Genomic DNA, 12,849 nt, shown 5'->3' with positions numbered 1-12,849 from the left:
TTAAGGCCACGGTCTGAGGGGGAAAAGGAGAAAGATGAGTAGGAAGGCCTGAGAATGCAAACAGTGTCCGCAAACGGTAAACAAATCAACAGCTGTTCTGATGGATAAGCCTGTGAACGTTCCACGTTGGTATGTCTAGGTTTAATCCAAACCATGCTGGGCAGAGGGGATATACCCCCCCTTGGGTAATGGCATTAAAACAGCTTTAGACACAGGCGGGGCAGGGTAGGGGCATTGGAGGACATGCAGTTTTTGGCTAACTGACCCAGATGGGAGCTACTGTTGGTTGTTTTGTTGTATTGATACATTATTGACCTATATACAAAGGTTCATAACGCATACCTGACGATTTAGAAAGAAAAAACAATACTAATATTATGTTCTTCTACTGCTTTTCCCATTTTGAAGACTTTTAATCACAACATATGCACCATTTATTCACATGTCCAAACAGCTTTGCTTGACTGTGCAGGTCCCAGAGCTAAATTTGGAAGGAGCCTTGACCAGCAACACATTACTGTTGCTAGGGAACCTGGCAAGGAGGTAGGGGGGGGACTTGGTGATCTTTATTAACACACAGCAGCAGGAGTGTCTGCGTGTGTTTTGTAGCTGAATAGGGAGTTCAGGGATCAGCTCATCAACACTTCAGCCTTTTCTTGTTTCTCCAGTAGCACTGCTGCTGGTAGTTTTAAGTCATCAGTAAAGAGTCTCATTCTGCTGCTGTAGCACTGCCCTTTGTGCCGATCCAGACATCAATTTTGACCTTGTTTAAAGAGAGAAAGGCTACAAAGTCTCCAACTAATAGAAAAGAAAAACTGATCCACAGAGTATAAAAGTGAAACAGTTGAAAATAACAACACGTTTGTTTATATTATTCATGATATAAGCAAAGAGTAAAGTATCAGCAAAACATACAATAAGAATAATATAAATTCACAACTTAAATTGGAGGATTTTCAACCACGCACTCCAAAATCACAGAGCTTTTTGTCAAATAGTGAATGCACCATATCAAGGTGCTATTAAGCAACACTCTTCATTGTGGAAAGCACTTACTGAGGGAAGGAAACTCAAAGATTTGCAATTTTTTAGTATCTGACATGTTCGAATTAAGTTAGAGGATGTCAGGGATATAAGAAATCCGCACTTTCTAAGACATCCCTGTAGCTTATTAACCGTGAGAGAGAGCGAAGCCATGAGTCAATAACAGGAAGGCTAAACTTTTTTTATTTTTTACTTTTAGCCTCCTGTTATTGAACACGCTGGATCTGGTAAAGCCTTTTATAAATCTCAACATTACGATAAAGACCTACATTCTCTGGAGGACAATAATTAAGACTGTTTACAGTAAATAATGCTAGCTGTACTAAAGATAGCAACTCGGTAATCATTCTACTAAATACTAAATACAGTGTATTTAGTACTGGCCCCCTTGTGACCAGTATGACATCACCACACTGCCGATAAGTTGGCTTTCATTTGTGTCACTTTTATATTTCATATTTTAACAGCGGTCGGAATAATCGTTGCTTTCAACTTTTAAATAAAACTAATCATATTCATTATGTGTTTACATATATATATTTTTTAATATAGTGAAACATATTTTTACCCAAGCTGTTTATGTCACTCATAAATCATTCATTTTATTCCAGCTCTTTCTGCTTCCACATGCTCCGTCTTGCATGTCATCTCGGATCTGTCATTTAAAAACACGACAGAGCAAAGCCAAAAAAAATAAATAAAAATAAATAAAATCACCCGAAGAACCCGCCAATAACATAACCTGGACTATTAAGAAAATACATTTAACGCAACCGACATGATCCTAAATAAGTTAAAACGAATAAATTGTGCAAGATGTGGTTGCGGAGTGCAATGTAGGCCGCTTTTGTTTACATGGAGGGAAGCATGCACCCCATCCCCACGCATCAATACTAAAACAGCATGCAATGCTTTGCAAATGTTGCCTCTCTTAGTCAATATTACAACAATGCAAGCTGCATGCAGACAATAATAATAATAATAATGATAATAATAATTTGAAATAAATACATAAATAATACACTGACCTGCAGAAAATAAATGCAGCAGAGCATGGAGCAGCCCAGCCCCTGTTTGCCGCCTCCTGAAGATGCTAAAGAGGCGGAGGAAAAAGGCTGAGCAAGCTGCAGGCTGCTTCCACACAGAAACAGGCAGACATGGAAAAGGTCAAAGCACGGGCTTCGTGGGTAAAATTGTAACAAGAAAGGTGTCTTGTACGGATGGGGTTGGTGTGACACTGGCTCCCAGTCGTCGTGGATGGTGCCCCCCCCCCCCTCCTGGTAGGATTGATGCGACACCACGGCTCGCTCGCTCGACTACCGGCGGACCATCTGGTCGATGGAAAAAAATCTAAATAAAAAATTGTAATTGCCGGAAGGAGAAGTGGCTGCGCACCGAGTTCGCGTGGTGCTGAAAAAAAACAACAGAAAAACCAAATAGGGAGGAAAAGAATAATACAGGAAGAGAAAAGACAGAGGAAATAGAAAGAAGAAGGCGGTGATGCTGGGCGAGCCTGGTTGACACGACGGGAGAAGGGACCAGTGTGAAGCTCACGTGAGTAAACAATTCAACTTCCGCTGATTTATTTCAAAATAAAAAGTGAAGCGCTATTCTAAACAGGAGCTCAGGACTCCGGTTGGTCCATAAAATTTGATAGCACGCCAAATTCAGTTTCCAGGACTTGCTGAGTACTTTCTTGGAACTTACTTTTTACATTTGGAAAAGTGATGGAACTTACTCATACTTTTCAAGATCTCACCTGTAAAGCACGACACACAAGTTACTTTCCTGGGGCTTGCAGTCTATTTACCCGAGATTAAATTGCTACTTTTATGGACCTTATAAGGTAATTTCAAAGAAGCCACCACACACTTACCTGGAACTTGAGAGTTACTTGTACCAAACTAATAATAATAATTTAATTTACCCAGTGCTTCCAAAACTTTCTCAAGACTTGCAGGTTGCTTTCCTGAAACTTCCCAAATAGTTTCTCAGACTGTAAATATACTTTTAAAGACCTGCACGTCACTGGAAAGTAACGTTGTTGCTGGGTAAGTATGCATTTCATTTCCTCTGTTGTGTTACCTCATCATCAGTAGGGAAAAAGTATTGTTTGTTAATAAGAAATTAAGCAATTAGTTTTCACTTCTTGAGAGAGTTTTGTAACCTTTTCCATTGTTTTAAGTTGCAGCTATCTTGATGGGAGGCTGTTCCTGAAAATCAGACAGGTGCTTTAATTTTAAATGATTTCAATATATATGCATAATTTCAAATAAGTTGATTCCATATTACTTACCTGTGTATTAGATTTAAAAAGTCAAAAACTGTTGCAGCCGATTTTCTTAAAAAGGTTAGAATTTAATCCTTTTTTTCACAAAACAACTAACTGTTTCTGGCATATGAGAGTAGTAATTCCCTGCTTTTGTGAAGTCTGTGAAAACGTTTTGTATTAGGCTCCTACGTTAGAATATGTTTGATAAGAATAGTTTTTATTGTATTTGAGACGGATTCCTAAAACTTTGATTGTTTGCACATTTCGAAACTAATAAGGATTCAATATCGGCTTTTATACTTTTAAAGCCAAGTCGGCGCATTTCCGACAGTTTTCCTACCGACTTGATGCAGCCAGAGAGCAGCAGTGACGTAGCGCTCCAGCACTGCGCCGCTCGCGCTGATGCTGCAGTTGCTAGGGGCGCGAGGAGCAGACGGCGAGGCGGTGAGAAAAACAACTTCTAGGTGGAAAATGTCTCCCTCTAGAGTCTGTCTTGGAGAAAGTACTTCAATAGAAACCGAGGAGTGTTAATGGAAGAATGTTAAAAATAAATGTAAACGCGTTTGCTCCATTTTCAAAGAGGAAGAAAACTGAAATGAAACGTAAGTGTTCCTTTACTCCACTGTGTTTTTCTATTGGTGTCTCGGTGTTGGTAAAATCAGACTCTGCTGCCAAATTGTGAGTTGAAATGAATTCTACAGCAGTGGTCCCCAACCACCGGGCCGCGGACCGGTACCGCGCAAGAAATAATGAACTACTTCCGGATCTTTTATTTTGAAAATCCCAAACCGGATTTTACCGGTTACGTCTTGCGCGTCAAAATAGACCCTTTTCACAGTGACGTCAGACAATGGCCGCCATAACTCAAAACTGGGTATCTTTACTTCCGGTGTGATTTTGCCTTGGGAACCAAGCTGAAAACTTCCCGCATTCTCATAATCTTAAGGATATAATAAAAAGTAAGTTTAATAATAACAGCATTTAAGTGTTAGATAGCTGTTACTAATCATTGTAAATTCACCATTCTCTATCTGTGTATAAAATAAACAGCCTCCGATCGGAGAGTAAACCACCTAGCAGCAGCTTTAGCCACATTTAGGAAAAATATACTCTGTCAGCGCTGTAACGTTTAGAGGTTCACTTTCTGTGTTTTATAAAACAGTGTTTACGTGCTAGATAACCGTTATAAGTCATTGTCAATTTACCATTCTCCAACTGTATTCAAAGGAACCAGCTTCCGATCATGAGTAAACCAGCTAGCAGCAGCTTTAGCCACAGTTAGGAAACATATACACCGCCGCCTGTCAGTGATGTAACGTTTAGAGGTTCATTTTCTGTATTAATGGAAAATAAAAACAAGACAAAAGCCACAAATAACAGTTGGGCTTGACGATATTTCTGTTTTTCCAGCAACAAAATGCGCATCTCCATGCACTGTTCATGTTTCTGTCACTGCTAACTGTCACAGAGTCTCTCCCAAAGACGCAAAGAAGGAATAAAAATAAATACACAAGAAAATATTAATGTGCAATGATTTGGATAAATAACTTTAATCTGATTACTGGATTTGAAATACGAACTCGTTAGATTATTCGTTACCGAAAAAGTGGTCCGATTAAAGGCATTACAAAGCAGCGGCGGCACCGGACATCTCTGCTTATAACAAACAAATCCCTATTTTATGGGATGAGTGGCAACTCCAGTCTATAATTTAATAATCTGATCAAGATTAGAGCCTAAAACGTTATAGTTCAAAAACAGTAAAAAGGTCTGGTTAAGGAACAGTTATGTCACGTAGTTAGCTAGCTAACAAAATTCACTAATGCTAAGCTAACGGTTACGCAAAACAAAAATACCTACCTTCATAGTCAAACAGGTATTGTTCGGTGAAGAATTTGTAGCCTTTGTCTAATTTAGATTTTTTTGTCAGAGAGAACTGGTTTGCAAATCGTGATATATCTTCAAATCTTATTTTAGGCAAATGTTTTAGAGACTGTGTAAACTCCATGCTCCGGTGATCTGTCTGATCAACATATGCTGTCAGATTTATACATCTCTCTCTCTCTCTCTCTCTCTATATATATATATATATATATATATATATATATATATATATATATATATATATATATATATATATATATATATATATATATGACATATATATATATATGAAATAGACAACTTTATCATTACTTACTATGTACACCGGAACTAAGGATACACAGCTTCGAGTCAAAACGGAAGTTGTGTGACGTCATGTGAAAAGGGTCTATCGAGCCGACTTGCAGCAGAATAAGTAACAAAACAACATCGAGTACTGAGTGCCCAGCAAAATTGCGAAGGTTGGGGACCGCTGCACAGTGCTTCGTAAAAGTATTTTAATAATTACAAAGGTCGTCTGTTTTTGCTCTTCTGTCGCACTTGCATGTTTCAAAACATTAAAATGACAAGGACCAAGCAGTAAGTCACAAGGACAAAGATATGAAAAACATTATCCATTTAATAATAATAAAATTCACCAAAAAGCACATATATAAAAGGGCTCTAAATAAAATGTCTAACAAGAATTACAAACAAAAACTGACTAGAACATAGAGGGGAAAATATGCTAAAAAGTTAGCTTCCAAAAAACGAGGAGGGGAAGGCAGAGAAGAGGAGACCAAGACACAATAAATAAACCTAGTGAACTAGTTCAAGCTAACAAATTATAACACAAAATAGCGCAACAGAAAATGTTTCCAATCAGAATTGCATTCTCATCTGCAATTAGCTCTTTAGACCCTCCACTGTGGACGTCTAAAGACCAGTGTTTAAACGTGAAAACGTACTAAATGCTAGCTTTAGCTGCTATTTTATATACTAGTAGCATAAGGAATTATTTTTGTGAAGTAATGTCTTATTGTTGGAAACTACATTTTCTGTAATCCCCCCCAAAAAAACCCCAACATATATATATATATATCAGCTCTTCATTAAATTAATTTTATTCAATATATTCTATAAATTAAAGAGTGATGCTTTTTTTAGTTTAAAACCTATTAAAAATTAAATAATTTGCCTTTAACTTAAAAATCTAAATTGATTCTTTTTGCAGATATTGTTACAACAAACTATTTTGTTTTGAAATTTTGAGTACCATTCATGGACAGTTTAATTAGCTGTAGGGAAGGTAAAAATGATTCTTTGGGTAAACGTTACTGACCCCTGCACTAGCCATGCCCAAGACTGAAAAATTCAGACCTAACGAGGTTCTGAGGTGAACTTTTGGCATAGGCCCTTAAATAGATTCTGACGTATCCAAGCCGAGTTTGAGATGGAACGAGGTTCAGGATTTGACAACACAATGAGCAAAGAACTCAATCATAAATTCTGTACTCTGCTGTATTTAAGCATATTATTGGAAAGTTAAGTGAAAGGAAAGTGTAGCAGAAATAGACGCAAACGTACACATATTGCATACACATAAAAACAATAAACAGAAACTTTAATCCAGTATTCTACATACACTCATTAATAGTCTCAAATGGTTGGGTTAATTACCGGTTTCATATGTTATACATGCTTTGAATTATGTTAAGAGTGACTATCAATGTAGCAGCTTTGAGCACTACTCAACCTTTTCTTGTTCGTTTTTAAGACTTTTATCTGTCTGTTTTCTGTTTGCAACACGGAAAAAGTCCATATCATATAAAGCCATGCGTTATTTCATACATTTATTGAGATTTTCTTCCATAATGACTTGAAAGTGTTTACAGAAACTGTACCGAGCAGACGCATAGCAATGGGATCAGAGGTTGTGTGTCCATTGAATGCACAACAGAATTCCATAAAAAATAAAGCAAATATTAATGCAATACACGTAACTTCATTATTATTTTTTTTATACAAATTACAGATTACAAAAACATAAATGAGATCTTGTCATATGCCCTGAAGCAGCACTGACAATATAGAATAAGTATGACGACGTTTAAGCACGCCTGTACAGGCCGTGATGGCTCTACATATGATGCTTGCTGACAAAGATCTATAGCACGTGCACACACACACACACACCCGCACAGTGAATCAGTCATTCAAACAAGGGATGAGAACTAGAAGCAGAAATAATATCCAGCGTGCTTCTATGTCTTTCTTTTCTATTTTCTTTTTTAAGTATCTGGTTTCAAACGCAAAACAGCAGAATCTGGGCTTTGTAGTGTTTCAGTCAGTCCACAGTGAGGTCAGGTGATGTAACAGGTCGCTCCGCAGGGTTGATTCAGGTGATTGTAGTGTTAAGAACAGCAGTGTGACAGAACCCACGTCCTCCAGTCGGCTCGGGTTGATTGTTTTTGTCTGTGTCCCCCTCCTTTAAAGACGGCTCAGAGGCGAAAGAAAAAAAAAAAAAAGAAGAGAGGATTGTCATCCATTTTCTCCTCTTGAGCTCATGGGGACGGAGATCGCTCGTGGATTGTTAAAGTAAAGCAAAACATAACGATTGTGACAATTCATAAGTGCAACGAAGATTAATGTATCAAAATATTAATGATAAAAAAAAAAGGAAGCCGTAAAAACGTCAAAAGCATCTAAAAACTACATCCTATTGCACAGTTAAAAAGAATAGTATAAAAACAGATACATGGTTAAAAGACAAATGGTATTGCATACAGAAATAATAATAATAAAAAAGTAGCTTGTTCCGTCTTTAAGACATCAAATCTTTTCATCTTTTTACAGAGCTTACATTAAACGTGCTTCGTACAGCAAAGTAAGAGTGTTGATTGTTTGTCATCGCCTATTTAAGTTTAGAGACCACTTTATCCGGCGGTCGCGACAGACGCAGGTTAGGAACACTGATTTTTAGTTGGTTGAAAGTGCACGTGGGGAGTAAAAATAAACCCATCTGATTAATTGCTATGCTTATGATGGGGCAGGGGGGAAAAAAACCCAAAGAAAACAACGAAAGGAGATGGAGATGGAGAAGAACGATGAACGAGAACGCTGCATAGCTGGATTCCATTTAAAGCGATGCCGTCGGAAAGACATGAGGGAGCGAGACAGACCTAAGTAATGTACAAGATCAGGTTCGACTGATTGCAACACACTCCGCAGCGTCCTTTCTGCTGATTCAGAGCAGAGCAGCGCGTTTCGTTTTTTTTTTAATTTTTTTGAATCCTTTGTGTTTATCTCAGTCCAGGTAGAAGCTCTGAATTCACACTTGTGTGTCACTGGGCTTGCTGGCCAAGCCTCCGCCTTGCAGGTAGATGGCTGAAGTGGATTTGGGCCCGTTCTGGGTGTGGCCCTGCCCTCGGGTGGACCCATTGTTGTTGACCTCCGGACCCCGGGTGTCGGTGGAGATCACCCATGTGGTGGGTCGCCACTTTTTAAGAGAGTATGGCGTCTTTACGCGCTTCTTGATTTTTTCACCTGTCCCCAAGGTGCCGTCGGGTCTCACCAAGCCCTCCCCTGCAGGTAGAAGAGATGAACAATATTGATCAGTGTGCAGTCTCTCACATCATCCAGAGCCGAGCAGTTGACGGCTCTGGATGGCGTGGTTTCCAGAGCTGCAGTGTCGACTGCGTGTCGACACACAGTCGACACATGACTGCGTGTCATGTGTCGACACGCAGTCGACACATGACTGCGTGTCGACTGTTTGACTTTTTGGTGCATCAAGCACAATGTAATGTGACATGCTGCTGTGCCGGGCTGTTAGTACCTAAAGAGGTAAGGTCCTGTGTGGTGAAGGACAAGTCCAGGGAGTTGGGTCTCTCTGGTCTGCGAGCTCTAGGCTGCCTGAGCAGAGCCTCTCCCCTCATGGTGACCGTAGCTTCCCTCGGGGGGTCTGCCAAAACCGAACCCGACCCAGAGCTCTCCCCCACGGTCTCTCTGCTCGTCCCCTCGGCGCTGCCCTCTTCCTCCCCTCCGTCACTCTCTCCACCACTATTGCCGTCCCCCTGGCCAAGCCCGGTGTTGCTGTTGTTGTTGTTAGTGTTGGGCCGGGCTGAGCGCATGGCTGCCACGCCCGAGTGTGCAGCTCTGGCGTCAGGCTGCTCTCGGCTCAGGAGCGGCTCGTGTTCGTCGGGGCTGGCCGTGATCAGGCCCAGGCTGAGCCGGCTGTCGTCCGTCCTCAGAGGTACAGAGCCGTTCTGGACAACACCCGCCCCGCCGGACACTACGCCGGCGTGACCGTTAACGGCCCCATTGACGTGTGTGTCCCGTATAACAGGGATGTTGTTAGTGCCTGATCCCGACGGTGCCTCCACAACGCTAGGGCCCGTCACCACACCAATGTTCATCTTTGTTCCCTCTACCTGCCGCAGGTTGGACTTCCCCGAACGTCCGAACTTAAACCTGAGCGAGGAGGACGAGGACTCCTTCTTGGCTGGCTTGTTTCTCAGGGGCAGACTGGACGGCCTCTTTGGCAGATTCTGCTGCTTAGGCAGGGGAAAGATAGCTGTGGGCATTGCTGCAGCCGGGTCCGATGTTCCCGAGGCCTCACTGGCCATCTTGATAAGGGGGTAGAGTAAGCTGGAACTTCCAGGGCTCAGTGGGTCAGGTGAGCAGAACTGTTTCTGCGAGTGCTCCATTAGATTCTCATCAGAGCTCTCCTTTAGGTTCTTGTCCACCTCTTTAGGATCCAGCTTTGTCGTTTCCAAATCCTCCTGGGTCAGGTGTAGGCAAACGGGGACTGTGCTGGCCCCCGTGGGCCCTTCAGATTCAGAGATGATGGTGGTGGTGGTAGTAGAGGCGGATGGACTGCCTCTTAGCCCCATGCTGGTGCTGCTGCCCTCTGGGCTGGGCAAGCGGGCGTTGGCTTGCTGCTGGCGTTCCTGGTTAATGGAATTCCTGTTTCTCTCTCCAGTTCCCACTCCCACCCTGCCTGTTAAGGAACCGGTGGTGTCCACCTGTTGGTTCTTAGCTACACCCTCTTGCTCTTCGATGTAGGTGGAGGGGTGGTCTGTGTAAGGACCCGACTTGGGGGTCATGCGGTTTCTGTTGAAAAACAAAGACGGAACAGTTGAAGAACAACTGGAAGCACCTGCCCCACAGTAACGGAGGTGGCTCAGAGTTGAACAAACCTTTCATTGTGCAGCGTGGTGGACATGGGATTGAGGGTTGGACTGACAGACTTGGAGCGGTCCCATATGAGGAGCAGCTCTGCGAGGCGTTCCTCGGCGCACTGTGCTGTGAGACGGGCCTCTGCATCCTGGTCCCAGCAGTCCTCCATTGTCTCTTTCAGAGAGCGAACCGCCTGAAACACACACATTTAGGTTAGCGAGTCAGACCATTAACAACAAAATTCATTGGCGATTATGGTTATAGGGTGAGAAAATGTAGAACGGTTACAAAAGATGCATTAACAAATATATCCCAGCTCTTCTAGCCAAAAACATACGCACCAAGCTGTTCTCCTTCCAAGCCTCGGGGAACTTGGGCCGTTGCTTCTCCCTGGATACCAGGACCTGCATGTCCTCAAACGTGGGGTGGTTTCCTGCCTCTGCCTGAAAGGCCATCTGGTACTCTGGCACCGACTCTCCTAGAGGCAGGCAAGGACGTGGAAGGGGGGAAAAAACACTAATGTAGCTTGTATTCTTTAGAGTAACCTCTTTTCTACAATATTGTTTCTAAATATTAATCTGTCTGGTTGTGTCTCACCAGGGAAAAGGTCGGTACATCGCATGAAGATCTCCCAGTAAATCAGGCCCAGAGCGTACATATCCACCTGCTTCAGCGCCGATTCACAGTCCCTCAGATTCACAGCACCTTCCAGCACTTCTGGAGCCATGTAGCGGATTGTCCCCACCTGGCAGCGGAGGAACAAGTTAGTGACAAACTTTATTAACTGATCAAAGTTATGGTGCTTTGCTGCTCTGGAGTGCACAGGTGTGTGTTTACGCAGTGCCGCGGTGGACAGACATGCAACGGCTGCTGTACATGAATCCGGGAAGGGTTATCAGGACATTTCCAAAAAAACTTAACATTTTCCTTTACAAAAATGGAACTAAAATGTCAGATGGTGGAGTACAAGCAAACCTAAATGCTCAATGTATACAGAATTGGAAGGAAGTGACTGTTTTAGGTTATTTGGCTCCTTAACAAACCTGAATGCCTTGTCCCAGCTCTGACTAATGGAGACTGAGCAGCAACAGAAGTTGAAAAGTAAACAGGAAATGGAACTGCTTGAAACAACGGTGGCACACCCAGGAGGAGGATATGTCAAATATGCCCTTCAGACTGCGTAAAATCTTCGACACAACTGGAGCTTTACAGTTTTACATTAAGCATAAAAAAACAATTCATTGAACATCAAAACCCACTGATTATTAATTTTTTATTTTTTTTTTCATTTTAAAGAACCTCGGTTTCCCAGAATGTTCTGATACTACTAAAGGTTTTGGAATGCTCAAAGATAACATATTTATCTGTCAGAGCAGCCTAGTCAAAGTACAAATCTAAATCTGATTGTCAGGGTTGTTTTGCAAGGAACTTATGCACCCATTTCCTCTTCTGCAATAATATAATTGTCTCAAAAATTGCACTCTAAGGTTTTATTGGCTATAGGCCATAACGATCTAAATTTACAGCAAGAAACGCTTGACATATATCACACTCTGTAATCAATCTATATAGGCCTGTCACGAGAGCAAATTTTGCTAGCCAATTAATTGTCTCAAAAATTATTGCGATAAACGATAATATTGTTTGAAGACCTTTTTACACTGATGTAATGGAAATGATGTAATAATGCATGCGATTTCCTGCCAAAGATAGATACACTTTATTTTCAAAAGAACATTTAACACTGGAACTGATAAACAAAATAAACAAAACAACCAAAAACAAAAATGAAATGGATTCTCAGTCTCCATTAACAAAGAACTCACTTGAAAAAAAAAACTAAACACCATAAAGCCAAAGTGGAAATAAATACTGCATTCAACCAAAAGAGTGCAGATTATGAAGTCTGTATATTATGTTGCCCTTCAGTAATAATTAGATTTAAATAGAGAAGATGGGCACATCGACTACCTGATGCAATAGTTCACACTACATGATTTTTTGGCCCTATTTTTCCCCTTACAACAATCTTAAATCGTTGGTCTTTCTAAGATTATGTGGTGTGTTACAGTAGATCGTCGTTGCCGCTCTGATCTAAATCAGGGGTTTTCCCCGACTGGGAGCTTTAACAGCCGGTTCAATGTGACAGGTAGCCAATCAGAAAGCGCTGATTCTCCTCCGTGTTTTCTGAGGGGAAATTACAGAGAGGAATCCCAAACAGCTGACACGGGGCAACCCGAAGTCCAGTGGACATTGGAGATGATATGTGGAAACAACGTTAATGTTTATTCAACATTCAAAGAATATAGAAATGACAAGAGGAGGAGTTGGAGCGAAATTGCTACCGCAGTTGATAAACCCGGTAACTTTTCAGCTGTTCTTCGTTAACGTGACGTAAATAGGTTATAATGATTTTCATTCAGTCAGGACTGACACTAGCCACATGCATTGCAGGTAGATTGTAGTAATGCATTGATTAATGCCTGGTT

At 41.4% G+C, this 12,849-nt stretch overlaps 1 protein-coding gene across 1 annotated transcript in view; it reads right to left on the bottom strand.

Annotated features, from left to right (window-relative positions):
• Positions 1–7,007: 7,007 nt before the first annotated feature.
• Positions 7,008–12,849, bottom strand: part of bmpr2 (bone morphogenetic protein receptor type 2) — a 33,852-nt gene continuing 28,010 nt past the window's right edge. The window contains exons 9-13 of the mRNA XM_005808061.2: positions 10,958–11,105; positions 10,702–10,838; positions 10,381–10,553; positions 9,018–10,294; positions 7,008–8,764 (exon numbers count right to left, since the gene is read on the bottom strand). Of these exons, the coding sequence (XP_005808118.1) occupies positions 8,511–8,764; positions 9,018–10,294; positions 10,381–10,553; positions 10,702–10,838; positions 10,958–11,105 (1,989 nt within the window). The 3' untranslated portion in view covers positions 7,008–8,510. The remainder of the gene's footprint in view (positions 8,765–9,017; positions 10,295–10,380; positions 10,554–10,701; positions 10,839–10,957; positions 11,106–12,849) is intronic.

This window comes from Xiphophorus maculatus, chromosome 24, assembly GCF_002775205.1.
Source record: "Xiphophorus maculatus strain JP 163 A chromosome 24, X_maculatus-5.0-male, whole genome shotgun sequence".
Taxonomy (NCBI): Eukaryota; Metazoa; Chordata; class Actinopteri; order Cyprinodontiformes; family Poeciliidae; genus Xiphophorus; species Xiphophorus maculatus.
The sequence above is the reverse complement of the archived record's forward strand: the minus strand, read 5'-3'. Positions and strand labels throughout refer to the sequence as shown.